Source organism: Lissotriton vulgaris, chromosome 6 (genome assembly GCF_964263255.1).
Source record: "Lissotriton vulgaris chromosome 6, aLisVul1.2, whole genome shotgun sequence".
NCBI classification, from domain to species: Eukaryota; Metazoa; Chordata; class Amphibia; order Caudata; family Salamandridae; genus Lissotriton; species Lissotriton vulgaris.
Window position 1 is genome coordinate 1,377,024,702 of NC_141694.1, and position 21,448 is coordinate 1,377,046,149.

The following is a 21,448-nucleotide window of genomic DNA, read 5'->3' on the forward strand; positions in this document are numbered from 1 at the left end:
GGGAGAATAAATTCAAATTGCAATCCAAAATGGTTTGACAGTGATTGTTCAAAGGCTAGTCGCGAGCTTAAGAAAGCCCTAAAAACAAAACCAAGAGATCCTTTGATCATCAGGGGTTTGCGGACTGAATATAAGAAATCACTGGCCGCCCGCAAGCGAGCAGTTAAAAAAAGTGTATGGGAGTCACTTCTAGAACCCGAGACTCTAAAAAATAGCTCGAAGTTTTGGGAGATAATCAATAAACCAATATTTGATTGTCCTAGCATCCCAAATGTTGGCACAAACATTTCAGAGGATGAATGGATAGACCATTTTAGTTCTATTTTTATAAATAATGAATCACAGGCAGAACACAACTCCGGTAAAGGTAGAGAAATCTCACTATGTTTCACAAATGACGAAATAATTAAAGGAATTAAAGGTCTATCAAATAATAAGGCTCCAGGTCCCGATGGACTTCCGCCTGACCTCTTTAAATCATGTGAAGCACTATGGGCGCCGGTACTTACAGCAGTACTTAATGCTGCTGTGTTATGTGGATGCCCAAAATCATGGGGGGTATCTACAATAGTTCCTATATTCAAGAAAGGAGACCGTAGCAGCCCGGCCTGCTACAGACCGATATCGCTAATAAATTCTGTGGCAAAAGTGATAGGAGGAGTCATTTTAAATAGATTGATCAGTTGGTCAGAGGAAAATAATATAATATCTCCAATCCAGTATGGTTTTAGGCCTGGACACTCTACCATTTCGCAATGTCTGAATTTGTATCTTATTGTTGGGAAGTACACCAAGGCTCGAAGAGGAACGATTCACATGGCGTTCATGGATCTCTCTTCGGCTTTCGATTGTGTGAACCGAGGGAAGCTCTGGGGCGCTATGGAAAAAATGGGCGTGGACAAAAACCTAGTAAACTTTCTAGAAGATATGCATTCAGATACTAAAGCGAATGTCAGATACACCCAGGACCTAAAAGTGACCAAAGATTTTGGAGTGTTTCGGGGCGTCCGGCAAGGATGCATTCTGGCCCCGTTCCTCTTCAATCTATACATTAATGACCTGGAAGAGACCCTTTTAAGCACCAACACAGATTATCCATACATTGGTCGAAAAGGTCTGCCGGTACTATTATATGCGGACGACGCAGTCCTTTTATCTAGAACGGCCAATGGACTCCAAATTTTACTAGATTCCTTTTACACATTTATGAAGACAAGAGATTTAAGTATTAACAACACTAAATCCTACATAATGAAGGTTGGTCAAGGTTTTAAAAAACCAAATCGCCTAAATGTAGCTGGAGTGGAAATACCTGTAACTCACACATTCTCCTATCTCGGGGTCCTCTTTGATAGTCAACTTAAATGGGGACCCGTGATTCAGAAAAAGAAGGGAGACGTTACAAGGGTAAACGCGGCTATATTGGATTTCTCAAAAAAGATGGGAAATAGCCCAGTTGCCGCTCTACTCCAACTTTATAAGGCCAAAAGTGTAACCACAGCTTGTTACGGCAGTGAAATTTGGGGATACGTTCCCCTGGACGCACTCCAGACAGTTGAAAATAATTTTTAAAACAGATTTTAAGGGTTCCCAGGGGTACAGCAAACTATTCTGTGCATGAAGAACTGGGGGTACCGTACGTTAGCGATAAAATTGCAATGAATCCCATGTTATGCTGGATGAATAGTTGGTTAAATGACAATATTCCTCTGACCAAGCTTATTTTAAGAGAAGCACTTTCATGGGACAACAGGTTGGAGGTTCCTTGGCTTAAATATTTATCTAAATGTTTTACTGATTTAGGCCGCTCTGAACTCTTTTCATACCCGGAATCCATCACCAAAATGGATCTTATTACGGTCAAAAATGATTTTATTGACTCTAGACAACAGGAAAGGGAATCATGTGAACTAAAAAAAGAAAGTGTACGTAATCATATACTAATTAAAACCACTTTGCTTACGGAACCCTACCTGACATGGCAAATGTCGAGTTACGACCGTTTCCTGCTGACAAGGTTCAGGTTCAACCTGTTTCATTTTTTGTTGGCGGTACCTAGGGGTTCTCATCGAGGTCAAGTGCTGCCGGCTTGCGGCTGCGACGATAGGTCTCCGCAAGACCTGGCACACTTTTTGTTTTTTTGTCCTTTTTATGCTGTACCAAGGAAGCTATGCTTGAAACCCTGTTTGAAAAAATTTCACTTCCAACAATTTCGCCCTGCACAACATTTTTTACAGCTGCTAAATTGTGATTACACTTTGTTTATATGTAGTTTTTTAAGAATGGCAATCAAATTCAGAAACAGTATGGAAGGATAGTAATACTGATATATGAACTGTTATTTATAATTGTTGATAAAGGAATACTATTTTTAAACGGTCTTCAATGTTTTGATATAGTGTAGTACTCTTAACTCTGTGATTTGTATCTGTAATTGAATACTCTTTTTTAGATCATGTGTTTGTCGTGTTATTATCTGTAATGTAAATACTTTTATGGTTGTCAATTCGAACAACCGAATAAAGTTTATTTGACTTTGACTTTGAATGTTTTAAGATTGGTTGAATCAGCTGCACATTTTATGGTTTTGGTGGTGCCGGCAGTGCAATACCCCTATGTTTGCCATCTTTTGCAGCGCATCAGGCTTCCCGTTCATCATGGAACTAGATGTTTTGAGTTGTGGGTTGAAAATCGGATGCGGTAAATCTGGGACTTTGACCTACAAATGAGTAATTATCTGGTTATTCCCTGTCTATGAAGTTGGCAGTGTTATGTCTGATATCCTCAAACAGGGTGTCAGATGTGTGTTGGATTTAGATGGAACAATCTTTTCTGAATTTGATAGTGTTTTATATAGGAGTCCAGTAATCACAGGTTTGTGTATTTTAGTTTTCCTAATCACCCAAATGTGTGGTTCGGTATTTGAGGGCACATAAGAGGTCCATGAGTGCCATAGGACTGCTGTCTGTCACCTAGCTGTTTATCTCAGGAGGACTTTTGCCTCTGGTGTCCACACCAACTTGGCAAGATGTAATTGGATGCTCTATTTCGCAGGTCTGGAGATGAAAAATGCGTAATAAAGTGAGGGTTCTTTGGTCAAGCATGACCTACGTGAGTTTAACTTTGGGAAAGGGAAAAAGAAAGAGAGAGGATGTGCCCTGAAATATTTACTAGTTTGAGGTGAATGGACTGGGCTGACACTACAAGGAACATGATTATAGCTTCTTTTTTATTGGACTTCTTGGAAATGCAATTCATGTTTCTAAAGTTGTTCTTTTGAATGCTCTCATGAGTAAAAGAAAAATGCATAGCCCAAGTTTGTTTTCAAATTTTGTGACCAGCTTTATTCTTCTTTAAAGATGGTTTGCTTTTCGATAATTAACACGTACTGTGTTTTTTTGTAGATTACAGTGTAGTTGGCAGTTGAAGAAAGTATTACATGGATATCATAATATAGTAAGACAGGTAAGAACTTCAATGACGTCTTTAAATATTGCTAGTACGTTTTTGTGTTTTCTTGCAAATGTTTTCATGCAAAAACACGAAATGCAAAGGATAAGGGAATGTGATTTCTGCAGCTTACAATAAACTTCCAATTCATAAGTTGTAAAATAATTAAACGCTGTTGTTGGACTTTGAAAGCCATGTAGGCATTTTATATTACATAAAAGCAGAAAAAACTATTTATTCAGAAACCAATATATATGTCTCATTTGTTTCATTTTTCCTAACGGCAGATAGGCATATACGCTTCCATAATATTCTGCACTGAGGGAGTAATCCTCAGTTCTTTTTATGGCTCCGTGGCGGACCTCGGAACACAAGCTTTTCACAGGATCTGTCTTGACTTAAAAACATCTGTAGGAAATCTGCCCATTCTGCGTCTTCACCCCATATTCTTTGCCTTTTGCTGGACTGTGTATTTTTTGCTGGCTTTAGAACACCTGCTAACCAGAATGTAATGTGCCTGTACTCCCCCTTTAAACATGGTTTAGTTGGCATATTCCTAATTAACACATTTAACTTGTCTATAAGTCCCTAGTATATGGTACAAAGTGAACCCAGGGCCTGCAACTTAAATGTCACAAGTGGACTACAGCACCCATTGTGCACCCAATAGAATAGAAACCCACAAAACTATTAACACTCATTGACCGCTGCAAAGCTGAAAAAGAACCATCTTCATACTGGATTCAGAAACCTCATACAGCCAGGTAGGATAAGAGCTCCCGCAATTTCCCAATAATTCTTAAATTTTATTAAGGAATTGGGCAAAGACCACATATTGGTTTCCATCAAGACTTGGTATCCAGCAGGATAGTTCCACAATGAATTATCATATCGACAAAAACAGCTAAAGCATCACTGAGCTTTTCAGAACTTGCAGTAACCAAAGTGTTGTATGAAAGTCCTTCTCGGTCTAGGATGTAGACTTTCCTGATCAGCGCACAGGTTCTCCGTACCGTTTTAAAACTCATGGTACGTGCCTACCCAGTAAAACTAACTTGGGAACAAACCGCATGGGCAACAAAACAAAACCTTGTGCTTCACAAAGACTATACATTGTGTTAACCCAAATGAATGCAGGAATGAAAGACACTTCTGCCCTGACAAATCTACAGGGTCGGAGGCCTATCAGCCCACAAACATCCCGGACGCTGAGGTAGGACAAGCACAATGCAAGCCATAGATCACTATCTGCCCATAGTGTGCATGATGCACATAAAGATGCAAGTGTGTGAATTAACTTGGCAAACTCTAATCCCAATTGACTTTTGCCTTTGAAAAATAATCATTACACCACTGTCCTCAGGACTAATATATTAGCTGGTAACCCCAAAAATATGCATGAAATCACAACGTGAGGCTGACGTAACGCAGTCCACATGCCTTTATTGTATCGCATTCTCTCATGAATCAGACAGAAATACTTTTCTCCACTCCTAATTGCCCTGACCCCAAACCTCTACTCTTAAAAACCAGCATAAGATAGCTGATGCCTCCTTGCCCTTTTGCTGGCAAGGCAGCACCATGGGTCATTCCACTTAGGACTGGAACCCACATTTCCCTGTTAAAGTGCTACTAGTAGATCAGATGCAGCACTTCAGTAGCCTCACTCCAGTAGTCCCAGCCCACTTTAGCTTCTTACCACTGTATCAGATGAAGATAACATGACAGTACTGAGAAGAGGTTGGCAAATTACCAGCGTAAATTGGATGCATTTCGGTTGCTCATATCTTTGGTATACAGATAACACACCCAATCAGGAACACACCCAATCAGGAACAATAATGACAAGGTGCTCAGCTTTCAGAGATAGACTCCAGTGAAAACATCGTAGTAAAATGGCTCCTAGAGCACTCCAAACATCACACCGAACCTGTACTTCATCCTCATATCCCTAAAAACTGAGCTGGTAAGTACAGGCAGAGACACTGATTAAATGGAACAGGAAACTCTGTCCTCTTGAGGAGCTGACCCGGATCATGAGCGGCCTTCATGCTCTGCCCAGTTGATTTTACCAAGGACCTACCAGAAAAACAGAGTATGGTTCTCCCAAGCCTGGAAAAACTGGGTGTGGAGAAACCAGTCCACTGGGAATCTAGCAGCGCGGAATTCCATGAGGTAATTCTGCTTCCCCTGACTCGTAATCAGCCTCTTAATCTGAGATTGGTGTAACCATGGGATGTACCCAAATGTCTTCCACATGAATGGTGGGTTTTGATTGCTTATTCAGTTTGTGTCCAGACCCAGAAGCCTCAGACTGTGCCTTTTGTTGATTGCTTTCCATGACGGTACTTGATGTTGTTGAAACTTGCAGTAAAGTGATCCTACCTCTAACTTCTTTTTTGCATTTTTTGGTCCCATTTAGTTAATGAGACAGTGGGGCTCCATGAGTTGGTGGTCTGATCGCTGGCAATTGTAGTTTCATAAGAGCCTTTCACAGTCAACTTGCAAGCTCATCTCAGGGACTTGGGTCCTGGGAATAGATATTTTTTCTGGTGTACAGGGTTTGGACCCCTTTACAGTCCCTGTACCGGAGACAGTCTGATTTCAGTGCTGTCTGTAAAGCACGTAGGAATTGAGCCATCTGCGTCACACTACCACTTGAAACAAGGGTACATTTTTTTTATTTGACCATGTTTCCCTTAATCAGTTACATATGTGTGATTTTCTACATTTGTTAATGTTAAACAACAAATGGTCCCCTGTGAAGACTCTTCATTCAGTTGCAGGCACTGTCCGATTCTTTCTTGATAGATTCCATTACACTCCTCCTTTTGGGTTCCTGTTTTTGTGCAGAATCCTGTGACGGATTGAATTCAAGGAAGGGGAAATTGTCAAAACTTGTCAAAATGCCTTCTCTATTCAACTGTATCCACCAACCTATTAAACCACAGTTTTTTTAAATTCTCTGTAGCATTTATTTCATTTTAATTTAATATTATTTTCAAAAATTGCATCAGAGATGTGCATTTTTGAAAGCGCATTTTTGTATGAAGAAGTCTCATTTGTTATCTGGATGATTGCCACATTTGCATGCTGCCAAAAGTACATAAATCACGTTCTTCACAAATAATGTGTGTGGTCTGAGTAGCTACTGCAGCAGTTACCGACTTTTGGAGGAGATGCAATCGCAAACTTGTTGAGCTAGGACAGGTAGAACGGAAAATCCCTGCTACTACTTGAAATGAGCAGCACCATTGAGGCAATGCAATAGGTAAAAACTCCAATGAGTGCCTAGCCACCAGTGAGGAATTGGCTTTACGATTCCTAAAAGTATTTGAATGAGATTGGCATAGGAAATATGCCCATACGCATTGAGGGAATAGGGGATAGTGTTTTTGCCCAAACCCACTAAAGCCCATGGGCACTAAACTATTAAGTAAAGCCATAGCATGTATAATCCATTTGATAACCTATAATAACTGTTACCTAAAACTGAAAACATGAAGGGGCCAGAAGAGATGTTGTCATTAGCTTTGTTGAATGCTGGGAAAGTCTCCAACTCAGTTTAGTGGGAGTTTACTTCAGGTCACCGAAACTGATGTTGGTCTGACAGTACCACATTAGATCACACTGTCATACAAGAGGCGAAGGCTAGGTTACAAGACAAGAAAGGTGCTATCTGAGTGATGGTTGCTACTGTAAGACACAGCAAGAGGCTCATCGCTGTACAGTCACGGAAGTTCAGGCTGAATGGGGTACTCCAAGGAGGCCGATCTGCACCATGCATAAATTACAAGTGCACCCACTGTAATCAACAAATTTTCTTTTTAATCATAGATGGTCAAATGTTTCAACTATCAAACTGTTGGCTGGCCTTGTCCGCAGAAGCTGTTTCACAGGTGAACTGATTGGTTATTAAAAATAAGTAAGACATCTCGAACTTTGATTAACTTCTGCCCCCCAATACCCAAAACTAGTGGATGGACCGTTGTAAGACCTGGCATCCTTACCATTGTTTCCCCCTAACTTTTTGCCTTCAACCCATCTAGTTGCTGACCTCATTTTTGCTGGCTATAGGACTCTGTGCACTTTTCCATTGCTACCAAGTGCTAAAGTGCTTGTGCTCTCTCCTTAAAACATGACAGACTTGGCTTATACCCAATTGGCATATTTAATTTACTTGTAAGTCCCTTGTCAAGTGGCACTATCTGTGCACAGGGCCTGTAAAGTAAATAGTACTAGTGGGCCTGCAGTACTGATTGTGCCATCCACTTATCTAGCACCTTAGTTGGGTCTCCAATTGCACCCTGTGTTTGCAGTTTAAAACTACCATTTCAACCTGGAAAAATAAACCTTTTGCCAGGCGGAAACCTTCCTTATGAATACATATGTCACCCCTGAAGTAGGCCCTGGACAGCCCAGAGGATCGGGTGCAGTGTATTTTATTAGTTGAACATGTACTTTTAGTTTTGCATGTCCTGGTAGTGAAAAACATTTAAATTTGTTTTTCACTATTGCATGGTCTCATTTCCTCATAGGCTAACTTTGGAGTTACCTTTTTACATCTAGCAACAGTCCTGCACACTCATATAGTATAGTAATACATCAGGTTGATGCAGTGTAAAAGCAAATGGAACCAATCCAATGTTGAAGTGCTTCAATTTCTTTATTTGGTCATCACACAAAGGACACACAGCCAGCCCACACGTGTTTCATCAGAGAAACCGTGTTCTCCGACTCTTCAGGGCTCTATGGCTGAATTCAAGGTCAATAACATCTCCAAACCAGTAGGGTATGCTAATTCTCGTCGAGGCGATCGGCTCTCAAGAGTCAAAATAGCGAGCTATTCAAAAAGGCTATGAATCGCAACGCCAGTAAGGGTGAGTGAGGGGGAAAGTTCCCAACCGTAATTGTTACATAAAACAGAGGAATGCATTGGCCTGGATCGGTCTTGCTAATACACGTGTTCGTGCCGTCTGATACTTTCGTTCCATCAAAGTGCTGGCGTCCTGGCGTCTGTATTACAATCCGGGGGATTATTACTATACTATATGAGTGCGTAGGACTGTTGCTAAATGTACTTGTGTTTGTTTTCTCTTTCACTGATCAAGGGGTTGTAGGGTCTCCCCTTTCCTGTCAGCACCATACTAAATTGTTTCCATCGACACACAATCACGTTAATATTAGCAGAGCGCCATTACTTCCTGTCCACAAATTCCTGTCCCCTTTACCTTATTACATCTAATAAGTGATCATTTCAAAATGGGAGAAGGTAACCAGTTTTTGGATTCATGTTCAGTTTTTGGAATTGTAATGAAAAAATCTCTATCATGGTGAAGTCAGATTTTCAGTTACGCATTTTTTTAAATGCTACTTTTAGAAAGTTGGCATTTTCCTGCCCCTTAGTTCCTGCAGCCTGTCCCCTGGGTCACATGAGTAGTTGTAGCTGACAATTGGGCTTTGTGTATCCCTCCTAGACAGCTAGACACAATAGAGAGCTTAGGTGTGCCTGGATGGGCCATCACTGGAATGATGGGATGGCGGAGCAGAGCACAGCCCTACTTAGACTTGAATAGACTATGTCCTGCTTCCACACATATGGCTGAATACCCCCTGTAATTAGTCTGGAGCCAAGACGAGGAAGATAGGATGCCTGTGGACTTCAAAAGGAAACTTCTAGAAGCTTCTCCCACTTCAAAGGAAGGGCCAGAAATAAATATTTGATGCCAAACACCAATTCTTCAGTACACTTCTGGACCAGTGGATACTCTGTCAGGAAGAAGGACTGCTGTGCTGCAAAAGGAATAGTACTCTGCTGGAATGTTGCTCTGAAGGAATTCTGCCCTGCTGACCTCCTTGCGTATGTGAGAAGGACTGGACCTACATCTGGCGAACCCAGTAATCCCAAAGTGACTGCAAGGGTTAGTTGGCTGGCCTCCTGACTAGAGCCTCAGAGAGAGAAGAGTCAAAAAACCTTGAACCCAGCAGCTGGACTCCACCATCTGTGAGTCCTACCTTTTTCAAGTGGTGTCAACCCAGTCCTGGACCCTTGGAAGTGGCCGAAGTTGCTCTGCCAGCCATCTGTGGACCCAGCAGAACCGACACATCACTTCTGTTTCACGGTACAATCCTGTGCAGAACCGACAAATCACCTCTGCTGCAATGGTTCTCCCAGCACAAGTAATCCGCATCAACCTCGCAGCCCGCATCAGAAACACCATTATGCGAAGCTTCACCGATGCAGGCGACGCATTCGAAATCCCTTGTCTTCAGCCTCGAACAACAGAGCACATCGCCTCGCCTGCGTGACTTGTCCATGACACCGGAATTTACAACATAAGCCCTCATTGACTGGATCCTCTGACGCTGTACCTCGCAGCTCCTCAGAACTACCATATTGCCTTTGCTGTGTGATGCATCCTCGACGCAGTACCTCCCAAGTCTCCGCAAACAGGATTGAAGGTTTTCTTGTTCAGCAGGAATAACTGGGCCACAGTAGCCGGCCCGTGCTCAATTATGGTCGGCCTGAAACTGTGACTTTGTCCCGGTCCTGCACGACCGGATGTCCACAGTTGGTCCTTTCTGCTTTTTGGCACTATTTCCACTGAAATCTTTTAAATTGCATATATCAGTTTCTGCTGATTGCATTTTTATTGTTTTAGTCTTGATTTATTTATTATAATTTCCTCTTTCTCTAAATTGGTGTAGGATGTTTCTTGTGTTGTGTTTTCACTTTATTACTGCTTGAAGTGCTGCAGAAATCCTTTACACATTGCCTCCAAGTTAAGCTTGACTGCTCCGTGCCAAGCTACCAGGGGGTTAAACATAGGTAAATTTGGGGTTTGCTTGTACTTCACCTCCCAACCTGTAACCAATTTCTCACAACCGTGATTTTTTTGTTTTTCTGTTATGAATGTTCACGATCTTTAGTAAAACTAAGTTTCTCTGCATTGTTTATTCCATTGAATGTTGACTCAAAATCTTAATCTTCACAGAGACTGCAGCACAGCACAGATTTGGCTAGCTTTATGCTGGAGTTAAAGACTATTTTGGTAAGTAAAAATAAGAAAGTGTTTATAAAGGATTTTTAGTCGAGAGTATGGGCGAACAATAATCACTGGAGGTGTTTTCCATAGATACGTTTTTGCAGTATGATTTATGGCTTGGGTTATTATTTTTTTTTAATTAATAAAAAAAAATATTTCATGATGTAAGAGTCGCTTAATTCATTCTCACTAATAATTACCCTTCTTAATTTCTAAGCCATGTTTCCGGTACTAGTTTAAAATTGTTATTGTATCTTCAGCTACATTTCCTCTATCAAAATGAATAAAATGCATTCCCTCTGTCGAATGATGACGCAATCGCTAAACGCTTCATCTATAGCCTGATTCATCAAGCCGAAATCGGCTCGCAAAGGGCCAAATTCTGAGAATCTGGCCCTTTGCGAGCGCTATTTTTGCATTTGGGATTCATCATCCCAAATGCAAAAATCGGTAATAGCGATTTCGCTATTTTGCGAGGAATTACATTTAAGGAATCTCTATTTGAGATTCCTTAAATGCAATTAATCAACCATTTAAAATTTGCGAATTTGCAATATCGGCCCGCTATTTACCGCGAGGTCAAACCTTGTGGTAAATAGCGAAAACTCAGAAAAATGCTTTTAAAAGCATTTTTCTGAGTTGCATGTTGCACACACACATGTCCTTTGGACATGTGTGTGCGCAACACCTGTTTAAATTAGCATTTAAGGGGTGCTACAGGATGTCCTCTGGACACCCCTGGCACCCTTTAAATCGCTATCTTATTTGCGATTAGCTAATTGCTAATCGCAAATAAGGAATACTCCCCATTCATTCCTATGGGCCTTTTGGCCCATAGGAATGAATGGGGAGTTATTCCTTATTTGCGATTAGCAATTTGCTAATGGCAAATAAGGAATCTGTAGGAATCGCAACAACTTTTGCTATTCCTACATGAATCCTGGTTTGCGAGTCTGGAATAGCGATTCCTTATGATTCGCTATTTCAGACTCGCAAAACCTCCCAATGATGAATCAGGCTGCTAGTCTCTAATCTGGCATTCGATCGTTAATATAGAAGTTCAAGGGTCAGGTTCAATAAATCTGCTGGCTGTCTTTCTCCTCTCCAGGCAGCCCTCCACTCCTAGAGCTTTTTGGAACTATACTTGCATCTGGATTGGAAAAGGTCATTAGATACTTACAAATTCCAGGGAATGGGAACAGGAGGTAAATATACTACTATCAGAGCAGGCTGGGTAGGACATTTTTGGAAGGGCACTAAAATCTGACCGCTACTCCAGGGCAAAGTAAACTTCTCAAATTAGGTTGAGGTAGTATATTGCTCCACTGAGATCTATACTGGGCCCTCTACCTTGGAGGCTTTGCAGCCTTGAGGTTGACGTGTTAAACTTGTGGTGAACTTGTGATGAGGCCTGTTGGTTCTGGAATGCACTCCTGTGTTTTGGTAGGTTAGCATAGTATGAGTTTTGTTTAATTTCTTTGCGGTTTGAAACCTGGCAGGCTTCTGGTGTTTATATGTTCACATAGTATGTGTGTATATTTATGCAACTCGAGTAATAATTAAGGTGTCCCTATGGCGTATGTTATTTGGAACAATAATACTCAAAACAGTGATGTAGACATATATTTCTTTAGTACATAGGTCGTATGCCATATTATTACCACAGTACAGTGTAAGTTTCTCGAGGTAACAATGCCTATTGTGTCCCAGATTTCCTTCAGGAATTCGTTTACAGGAGAAAACAAGAGGCCATTCTCACAAGGCATAGTTATTGTGATTTTGTCTCACTGCACTCTTTTGATCTGCTTTGGGTAAGAATCTATTTAGAAGCGCTACATATGTTATGTTATGTTAGGCTAATTTGTAAAGCGCACGGCTGCCCCAGCAAAGGGGCGTCCTGGTGCTGAAACCAGATTAGTACTGCTGGAGACAACAGAACAACTTAGAATGAAGGGAACAAAAACGTTTTAATAGCTTTACGAAAGGGCAAATAAAGCAGTAAACTGCGAATGGAGATGGGAAGGGAATTCCAGAGTCTAGAAGCCAGCCCCTGAAATGAGCGGCCACCAGCACAAGCCCTCCTCACCCTAGGGACAACTGCCAAGTTCTGTCCCATGGAACAAAGTTGGCAGGAGGGGGTGTAAAAGGAGTGCAGGTCTGACAAAATGCTAGGTGATGAAGAGGACTTTGAATTCAATACGCCTAGCAACGGACAGCCAATGAAGGCGGTGAATAGCATTTAAAATAGACCAATGCCTTGGCAAGCCAAGGAGCGCTCTGGATGATGCGTTTTGAACCCTTTGAAGTCTGAGAATCTCGGTCTGATTAGCCTCGATGTAGAGGGAGCTAGCATAGTCCAGTCTGGACAAAATCAGAGCCTGGACGACAACCTGCCTGACTGAGGGATCAAAGAAGCCCAGAAGGGGTTTAAGCCCCCGCAGCAGCCCGAAGCACGTCCCAGCCACCTTCTTTGTTTGAGTTCTAAAGTTAAGGGCAGTGTCCAGCCAGACCCCCAGGTTCTCTACCGCCTGTTTAGGGGCGGGTGCCACCCCCAAAGCGGCGGGCCACCAATGTTCACACCACAACTCTGGGTCTCTCCCCACCAACAAAACCTCAGACTTACTAGCGTTAAGCTGTAAATAGTTGGCCGTCATCCACCCAGTGGCAGCCTCGAGATCGCTGCAAAACTTGCAGGCATCCCGAGTAGTATCGTCGGTGAGAGTGACTACCAACTGGGTATCGCCTGCGTACGACACCACCGTGAACCCCCTGTTTTTAGCCACCGCTGCCAATGGTTATATATACAAATTAAACCGGGATGGGCTCAAAGCCAAACCCTGGGGAACCCCCTGCTTGATGGCATAGACTCTAGGTGAAAAAGGAGTTGCGATCAGCATGGCATATACCGAGTGGGTCATGATGGTAAATGTAATATGATATTAACATTGTTGAGGGAAAGTGGCTTCATGGCTCACTTAAGACTTCACCTCTCATCAATCATGGCCCCTCCCCACACACAACAATGGTAATGAACAGCATATGTCACCCCGTGCATCTTCATACATACTATTTAAACATGTGTATGTCTTTATTTTTAAACAAAAGCATAAATAATAATCGGCATAGGACGCTTTGGGAAGTAGATTTCTCATTGCTGCGTGATTCATTCTCACACAAAACTTTAGTAATAAAAAAAGTCAGTTTGCACATTTTTGCTAATTGTAAAATAGTGTTCGTAATCCGCGTTCTACCTTGTAGTTAGAGAGGAGAGTGTTATGCTGAGGGAATACTTTGAAGAATGAAAGCGCAATCCACCAATGGACTTAGACTTGTGACAGAGAGATGGTAGCACACAACCCAGACATCTAGAGTATACATGGAGTGGATGCCTTTTTCAGATATGCAGACAGTAATTTAGCATTCTGTTAGGTTTGAGGTCTCACTTGAAACATATTCACTGTCACTTGTAAGGCATTTTGTTAGCATACAGTGGGCTTAGAGCTCGCCCATTGCTTACCATTGGTTGGCTTCATCATACTACCATTTGCTTGCTTCTCTTTTGTCAGCGCATGCCAGCTTCACTTCCTCTTCTTGTGTTTGGCCCTCCCCTGGGTCACGGCCCAAAAACTGGTGTTCTCCCAAAGCTTGTGCTTTCTGAGCTACTTCTATATTTTTGATGAAGCACTCCATAAGAGTCTCCCTTATGTGTTTCTCTTTAAACCGCTTTTTGTCGCATTCTAACCTGTGTGCTTTTGTCCTCCTCAATGTTGTTGCTTGACCCATCCCGCCCTCCATTTTGTTGCTTGATCTCTCCTGTGCCATCCATGTTTTTGCTTGACTCCTACCTCCATGTTCTTCCTTGCCTCTATCCCCTGTCCCTCTTGTTGCTTACACTCCTCACACTGTGTCTTGTTGCTTGTCCCCTCCCGCCCTCCTCACCCTGCCCGTCTTGTTGCTTGTCCCCCTCCTCTATGTTCCTGCATCGTAATGGTTTTTTAAAAAGAAATCATGTTGTGCACCAATTCCTTCCTCTCTCTCATTGCCATTACTTTCCCTAGCTTACCAAACTGTCTCTTGCTTACCCCCAACAACTTGCATTTAACAAAAAACGGTATGACTCGGCCACGTCCTAGCTGTTTTTTCCAAAAATGTTTCATGCTATATATGGTCCCTCCCACTTATTGTTGCTTCCCCCAGCGGTTGTTGGTTTCCCCTACCCCTCCGGTTTCTTTGCTTGCCCCATCTGCCATAAAAAAAAATGTGATGCAGACACTGTTGACCATGTCATAGTACTTTTCCCCCACACCCGACTCGCCAGCTAATATAAGCAAAAAGCTATATCATGCGGCCAATGCTGGCCACATCATAGTAATTTGTTTTCTTTCAATTTTACTTTCAGCCAAGCCAATAGCTTATGTAGATTGTTAGCTATTTTCGTGTTTTTTTTACCAGGCTTTTCCAAGGCGCAAATAAAAATTACTTGCCATTTTTGATGCACTATGGTAGCATATAAGAAAGATTTGCAATACACCATTGTGTTCCTTGATGTCGTAGAACCAAGTGGGGAGGGGGGGAATCTAAGACCACTCTGCGAGGGTCTCTCACAGGTCTGACTTTGTCTCCCGACCAGCCCTTCCATATGCAATAGCCGTAAGAGAACTAATGACACCTGTTAGAAATGGGGGTCTCTAGTTGGCAAGTCTATACCCAGTCCAAGTAGGAACTATTTCTTCAAGTCAGGATAAGGGGATTATACACCCAAGAAAACCCCTGCTCACCCCCTTGGTAGCTCAGCACAAACAGTCAGGCTTGTCTCGGAGGCATTGTGTGAAGTATTTGTACCCAACACACACAGTGTTACAGTGAAAACACTACAAATGGGAACCACACCAGTTTAGAGAAATATACAATCTTTATCTAAATCAAACAAGACCCAAACTGCAAAAATCCATTATACACAACTCAAAATATCACTTTTAAAAAGTTTTCGCAATTCTGGCCATAGGAAACTATGAATGTGGTGATTTTACACATAGTACCTTTAGATGTGTCAAAATTCACAAGGAAAACTGCTGCAGAGGAGGGAAGTGTCAGAAAACACAGTGATGCATCGGTTCCTGAGCCTCTGGGGAGGCGATGCGTTAGTTCTGCTGCGCGCAGGAGAAGTGTTTCGTCCAATCTGGACTGTAAAGGGAAGCAATGTATCAAAATCCAACCTTTTCTTTCTTGTAAGTCACCCCTAAGGTAGGCACAAGTTATCCCCTTGGGCAGGGTGCAGTGTATGTGAAAGATAGGACATGTGCTGGTATGTTTTACATGTCCTGATAGTGAAATACTGTATTACTCGTTTTCCACTATTGCAAGGCCTAGCCCTCCCGTAGGCTATCATTGGAGATGTATTGTAACATTTTACAAGTGTAACTTTCAATTGGGACCAGCTAGAGATTTGGAGTTTAGGCTCTCTGAATTCAGAATTTAATAAACACCTTTTAGTAAAGGTGGTTTTAAAATTGTGTGTTTGAAAATGCCACTTTTAGAAAGTGGGCATTTTCTTTTTCAACCATTCTGTGTGCTTCTGCCTGCTTGTGTATTCACACAAGCAGGGGCTGTTTGTGTATTCGCTTCACACACTCACACAGAGGAAGCTGAGGTGTGCCCTGCCTATGCTGATTGGCCATCCTGGGCTGAGAGTGGTGGAAGGAGTTGTCGCTGACACCTGAATAGGCTGTAGCCATTCTGCATAATGCCGTCTCCACCTCCTGTATCGAAACTGGACCAGGAAGGACAGAACAGAGCAAGGGAGACTTTCTAAACTATAGACTTAAAAGGGAAAAAAAGGGCATAAGGATTAGACCTTAAACCCCAGAACGTATTATTTGTCAGTGTTGTATTAACTTGCAACATTCCCTGCCTCTCCACCCCCTGTAAGAAGGGAGAAATCTAAGGTTACCGATTGTGTGGGACTTTGTTTAAAAAGGTGACTCTCAAGGCTCGAACGTATCTTACCTAGGGGGAGAGCACAGGCGTCTGTGTCCGGGTTTCGTGTGCCTCCGCCTAAAACAAATCAACAAAAACCGGGTATAAATGATTTTTCGGTTCTAATGGATGAAAGCCTGCCAGCCAGTCAAGGACCTAGCGTATGTATGTATGTAGGCATACTTATATAGCGCGACTGTCACCCAAAGGGCATCCTGGCGCTTTTAGCGTGTATCGAGCATTCCGTACCTTGGCAATGGAGATGTCCTTGTATGATTCTTTTCCCAGATATTTTGTACACGTCGGGGACATCACAATTCCGTCCACATTCTGACTTGAAAGAGGTAAGATAAGAAGGTTTGTAGTAATGGACAAGGCAGCCCTTCCCAGCAATAATGCATGACCTAAAGAAAGTTTTCTTTCTTTCTTTACAGACAACGGTCCTGATGAGAACTCCTAAATAATACGAGTTTGAAACGCGTAGACCTTTCAAAAAAGCCAAAAAATAGAAAAAGGGTTTCAATAATTGTAAAAATAGATCCCCTCTGAGAATATTAACTGCAGATGGCTTAATTGTGAATATTTTTATTCCAGTACTCATTTAAAAAGTATATTGTTTTGTTGTGATATGTTAGATGAATGAATGGTGGCTTGAATGATTGACTTTTTTGAATTGTATATTTGAAATGCATTTTTTGTTATTGTAAATATGAATGTTGTTTTTCTTTGTGTACATAAGGTCTTAAAAAATGTAAATTTGGCAAATTGATATACCAAATTGGCGAATATAAAACAAATAAAAGAAGTGCTAATACACACGAAACATGGTGTTTCAGTTCAGATGTTTTGAGAAAATAGTTTAGGTGAAGTAAATAGCGGCACGTGCACCTCTTTTGTTCATTATTACTAAAACAGCAACCACGTGTTAACAATGTAGTACTTGCTCTAGTAACCTTTTAATTATGGCAGTTCTTTGATTTGTTGCTTCAAGTTTTTGAGCCTGATCCTGTGATTGGTCCATTGCTAATGCAAACCTGCCTAGGGCCGCAGGTACTGGTTGCTACTCTTTAGTATGCCTTGACTATGAAATAAAAGGGCGATCTCTTCCAGTAGCCTTGCTCCCACTGTGCACAGATGTTTAACCTGTGGAAAGGTCACAGGTTTCTCTTTAAGAGTCGGAGGTAAAAGCCAAGGGCATATAAAACAACCTAGGTCCTCAGAAAATAGAAAAGGGATGGAGCGTAGCAGGAGAACTGCAAAGTGCTATAGTAACCAGACTGCATATGAAAGGACCATGCACGACTCTATGCAGAAACCGGTTGATAGAAATATTTGGCTGAATGTGATAAACAATGGACTTTGAATGTGTTTTGATGCACCCCTCTGAAGAACTGGATCCATTATATCTATATCTATACTAATATAATAAAGAGAGAGCCCAAACCTTTGAGGTGTGTAATCTCAGGAACCACAGCATCAATCACAACACCCAATACAGCGTTGGAAAGGGCAGTTGCAGCAGAAGGACATAGGCTATGCAGATGCCCACCATATACATTTAAAAGGTAAAAGAACCGTGCCAGCAAAGTAGTCCCTTGTGGGCGTGTCTGCATTGTGCTGTGGGCGTGTGCTGGGGGGCGTGACAAAGGCTGGGGGCGTGTGGTACGTTCCACCCTTCATGCCATGTCTCATATCGTGTGCTGTGGGCGTGTGCGGGGCGCGGGATTACGGAGAAAAAAAAACGAGCGTTGTGCCCAATATTTCATTGTTTTTACTTCCCAGGTTCTGTACATTCCAGCTTCGTGTGTCCACCCTGCTCCCTTTATATACCCCTGCACCCCATAATCATAACCCACCCTTACTCCTTAATATACCCCACCACCCTTAAACACTAACCCATCTTAACCCTATAAATACTCCTGTACCTCAAAACCCAAACCTACCCCTGAACCCTAAAAATACCCCTGTACCCCAAAACCCAAACCTAGCCCTGAACCCTAAAAATACCCCTGTACTTCAAAACCCAGACCTACCCCTGAACCCTAAAATACTCCTGTAACCCAAACCTAACCCTGACCCCTTAAAATACCCCTGTACCCCAAAACCCAAACCTACCCCTGAACCCTAAAAATACCCCTGTACCCCAAAACCCAAACCTAGCCCTGAACCATAAAAATAACCCTGTACCCCAAAACCCAAACCTACCCCTGAACCCTAAAATACCCCTGTACCCCAAAACCCAAACCTAGCCCTGAACCATTAAAATAACCCTGTACCCCAAAACCCAAACCTACCCCTGAACCCTAAAAATGCCCCTATACCCCAAAACCCAAACCTAGCCCTGAACCCTAAAAAATACCCCTGTACCCCAAAACCCATACCTAAACCCTAAAACTACCCCTGTCCCCCATAACCCAAAACTATATCTGAATCCTTAAAATACCCAAACACCCCAAAACATATACCTCAGTACCCCAAAACATATACCCCTATACCCATACTTACCTTATCCAAACATTTTTAAAAAACATGCTTTTACCATTCATGCATTTACAACGAATTTCATTGTAAATGTATGCGTGGTAAAAGCATATAAAATGTAATGGCATGCGTTTTAATGGCATTGCGGAGTCATGGTACTTTCGTAATGAAAGTATGCGGAGTGATGGTATGCGGAAAGAAAGTTGCGGAATAATGGGTGTTTACCCTCCCCCGGTAAGTACATTGGTGGCACGGCGGCCCACATCTCCAGCAACATACTCATATTTTTTCACCACCGATTTTAAAAATGCACAGGTGTCTCTCATTGATGGCCAGCACCGACATACACTTTTAGACACACATCCTGCCACAAGTTCCAGAATTGCGAACTTTAGAGCTGGGGAGCGACTTTCGAATCTCGGCACCAGCTCAACATCCTGTGATTCCAGGCAAATCGCTTTGTCTTCCCGTGCCAACCACAAATGAATGTGGTCTTCTGTAATGTAAATTGTGCTCATGCCATGTTGTCGAGTTCGCGCTATATAATATTGCAAGGAAAAATAAAGTAGAGAAACTCGAGTTCACACACTACTGAACGCGCACTCTTAAGTGCATCAGCAGTGCACTGTGAATCGGAGCGTTTCACAGGCCTGTCACAGATAAGAAATGCTATCAAAACGAAATCCTACAAAACAATATACTACTGGCCGGCAGCAATTCATACCCGGACAACGTCGGGACAGGCTGCTAGTACTATATAAAGACAGGAAATGATCTCAAAGCAAATTGCGAACACCCATCTTGGTTTGGATAAATGCACGTGGAGTCCCAGAAACGGAGATTTTATTGGATTGGGCTATAATGTAAGGTTAGATCTACCCCTTACTTCTCAAGCTAGAATTCTCAATGCATCTGAAAGGCGGATTTCTTTTAAGTTGTTTCTAGCCCCATCACTAAGTTCTTTGTAGTCTCCATCACCTTAAACTGCCTTTCCGCCTGGATATATGCACAGCGTGCCCCAGGATTCTACCAGCACAAGAGCAGAACTAGTTGGAATAGAGCGCCATGTCCAGAGGTTGGAGGTGGGAACCTACCACAGACTGGAGAAATGGCCACCAAGCACTGTACCCAAGCTCATCCCACTCTGATCAGCTGTAGCTTCCTGCCACCGACCGGGAGCGAGAGTCACGCCCAGGAGAGAGCCCACCAAGAAATGTGCTCCTTTTTAAGACCCTGGCTTCGACTATTGAGTCCACAGTAAGTGTATTTCATTTGTTGTCCTGTTATGCGCTTATGGTAAAAATCAGTAATTGACCAGTAATATTTAAGTCGAGTACTATTCTGTTTTCAGAAAATGCAGAAAAACGTAATTCATTCAGAAATGTTACTAATTTTTTTATTTTTTTTTTTATTTTACAGGATGCTGCTTTAAAGAACACACATGAATTACACACACCTCCACCGCCACAATATTATTCCAGTCTAGTGAGCGAAATAGAAGTCTTGGGCTGGGATAAGTATGTTTACCAGCTTTCTTTTTTGCCTTTTTGTCAAGTGAACAATGACCATTGTTAACTGATGTATATTTTTGGGCCCCAGGAAATTACTTAAAATAACTTTGCATCTTCTAACTGTTTTCCTAGTCAGTAAGCACAAGTTGGTAAGTACAAATGTGTCGATCCTCGCAAGTGAAGCATATGTTTATATGCGGTTTTATTTCCAGTGGACAGTCGTATTTCAATTCAAGTTCTAAAATCAATGTGTCTGGACAGTCTCCTGGTTTAGGGATGTTTGGGGAGATTGGGAAATATTTTTAACCAGTGGCAGCTGGTGAACTGTGAAAGAGGTGGAACGTACATATGTACCTGGAATCGGAACAAGGGAACAAGGCTGACACTCTAAAAGAGGATTTAGGCGGGGTTCTATCGTGCAAGAACATTTTGAAATACAAGGCCAAATAGGGTATTTCACTGTATAATTTCTATATAAATTGGCTAAAAATCCAAAGGTGTTGAATAACATATCTCAGTGCTTTTATGGTGTGCCAGGCAAGTGCTTGTCCCTGCAAGGGTGTTGGAGTCCAGCTTTCCCAAGACAATTGTCAAAAAATGGTAGCAAAAAAGTAGGTTTTTCATCACAATTTCCCATAAAAAGTGGGTAAGGAGCTGTGTGTAATGCAGAGAGTAAAGAATTGTTATGCCATATCACAAACCGCTCATTTATAAAAATGCACATATTTCCATCTTGCTTCTTCACGATTGAAATCTGACTTATATGTATGAAAGAATTTCTGCTTGGAAGGACTTAGGCATAACAGTTCAAGCGATCACTCCTAAAAGCGCACCTTGAAGTAAACACCAACACAAATGCACGTAAAATCGACTGCAGGCAAGTTGACACAGTAGTACCACTACAGCAGTAAAATAAAATACAATAATAGTAAACAGTAGTCAGCAGCGGGCAGTGGAAGGCATTTTCAGTTACAGTTGGAAGAC

The 21,448-nt window shown here is 42.1% G+C and overlaps 1 protein-coding gene across 1 annotated transcript in view; it reads left to right on the forward strand.

Moving 5' to 3' along the window:
- The window catches only part of FANCL (FA complementation group L), a 306,249-nt gene that overhangs the window by 62,829 nt on the left and 221,972 nt on the right, over positions 1–21,448 (forward strand). The window contains exons 3-5 of the mRNA XM_086927492.1: positions 3,405–3,465; positions 10,446–10,502; positions 20,373–20,470. Coding sequence (XP_086783618.1) covers positions 3,405–3,465; positions 10,446–10,502; positions 20,373–20,470 — 216 coding nt within the window. The remainder of the gene's footprint in view (positions 1–3,404; positions 3,466–10,445; positions 10,503–20,372; positions 20,471–21,448) is intronic.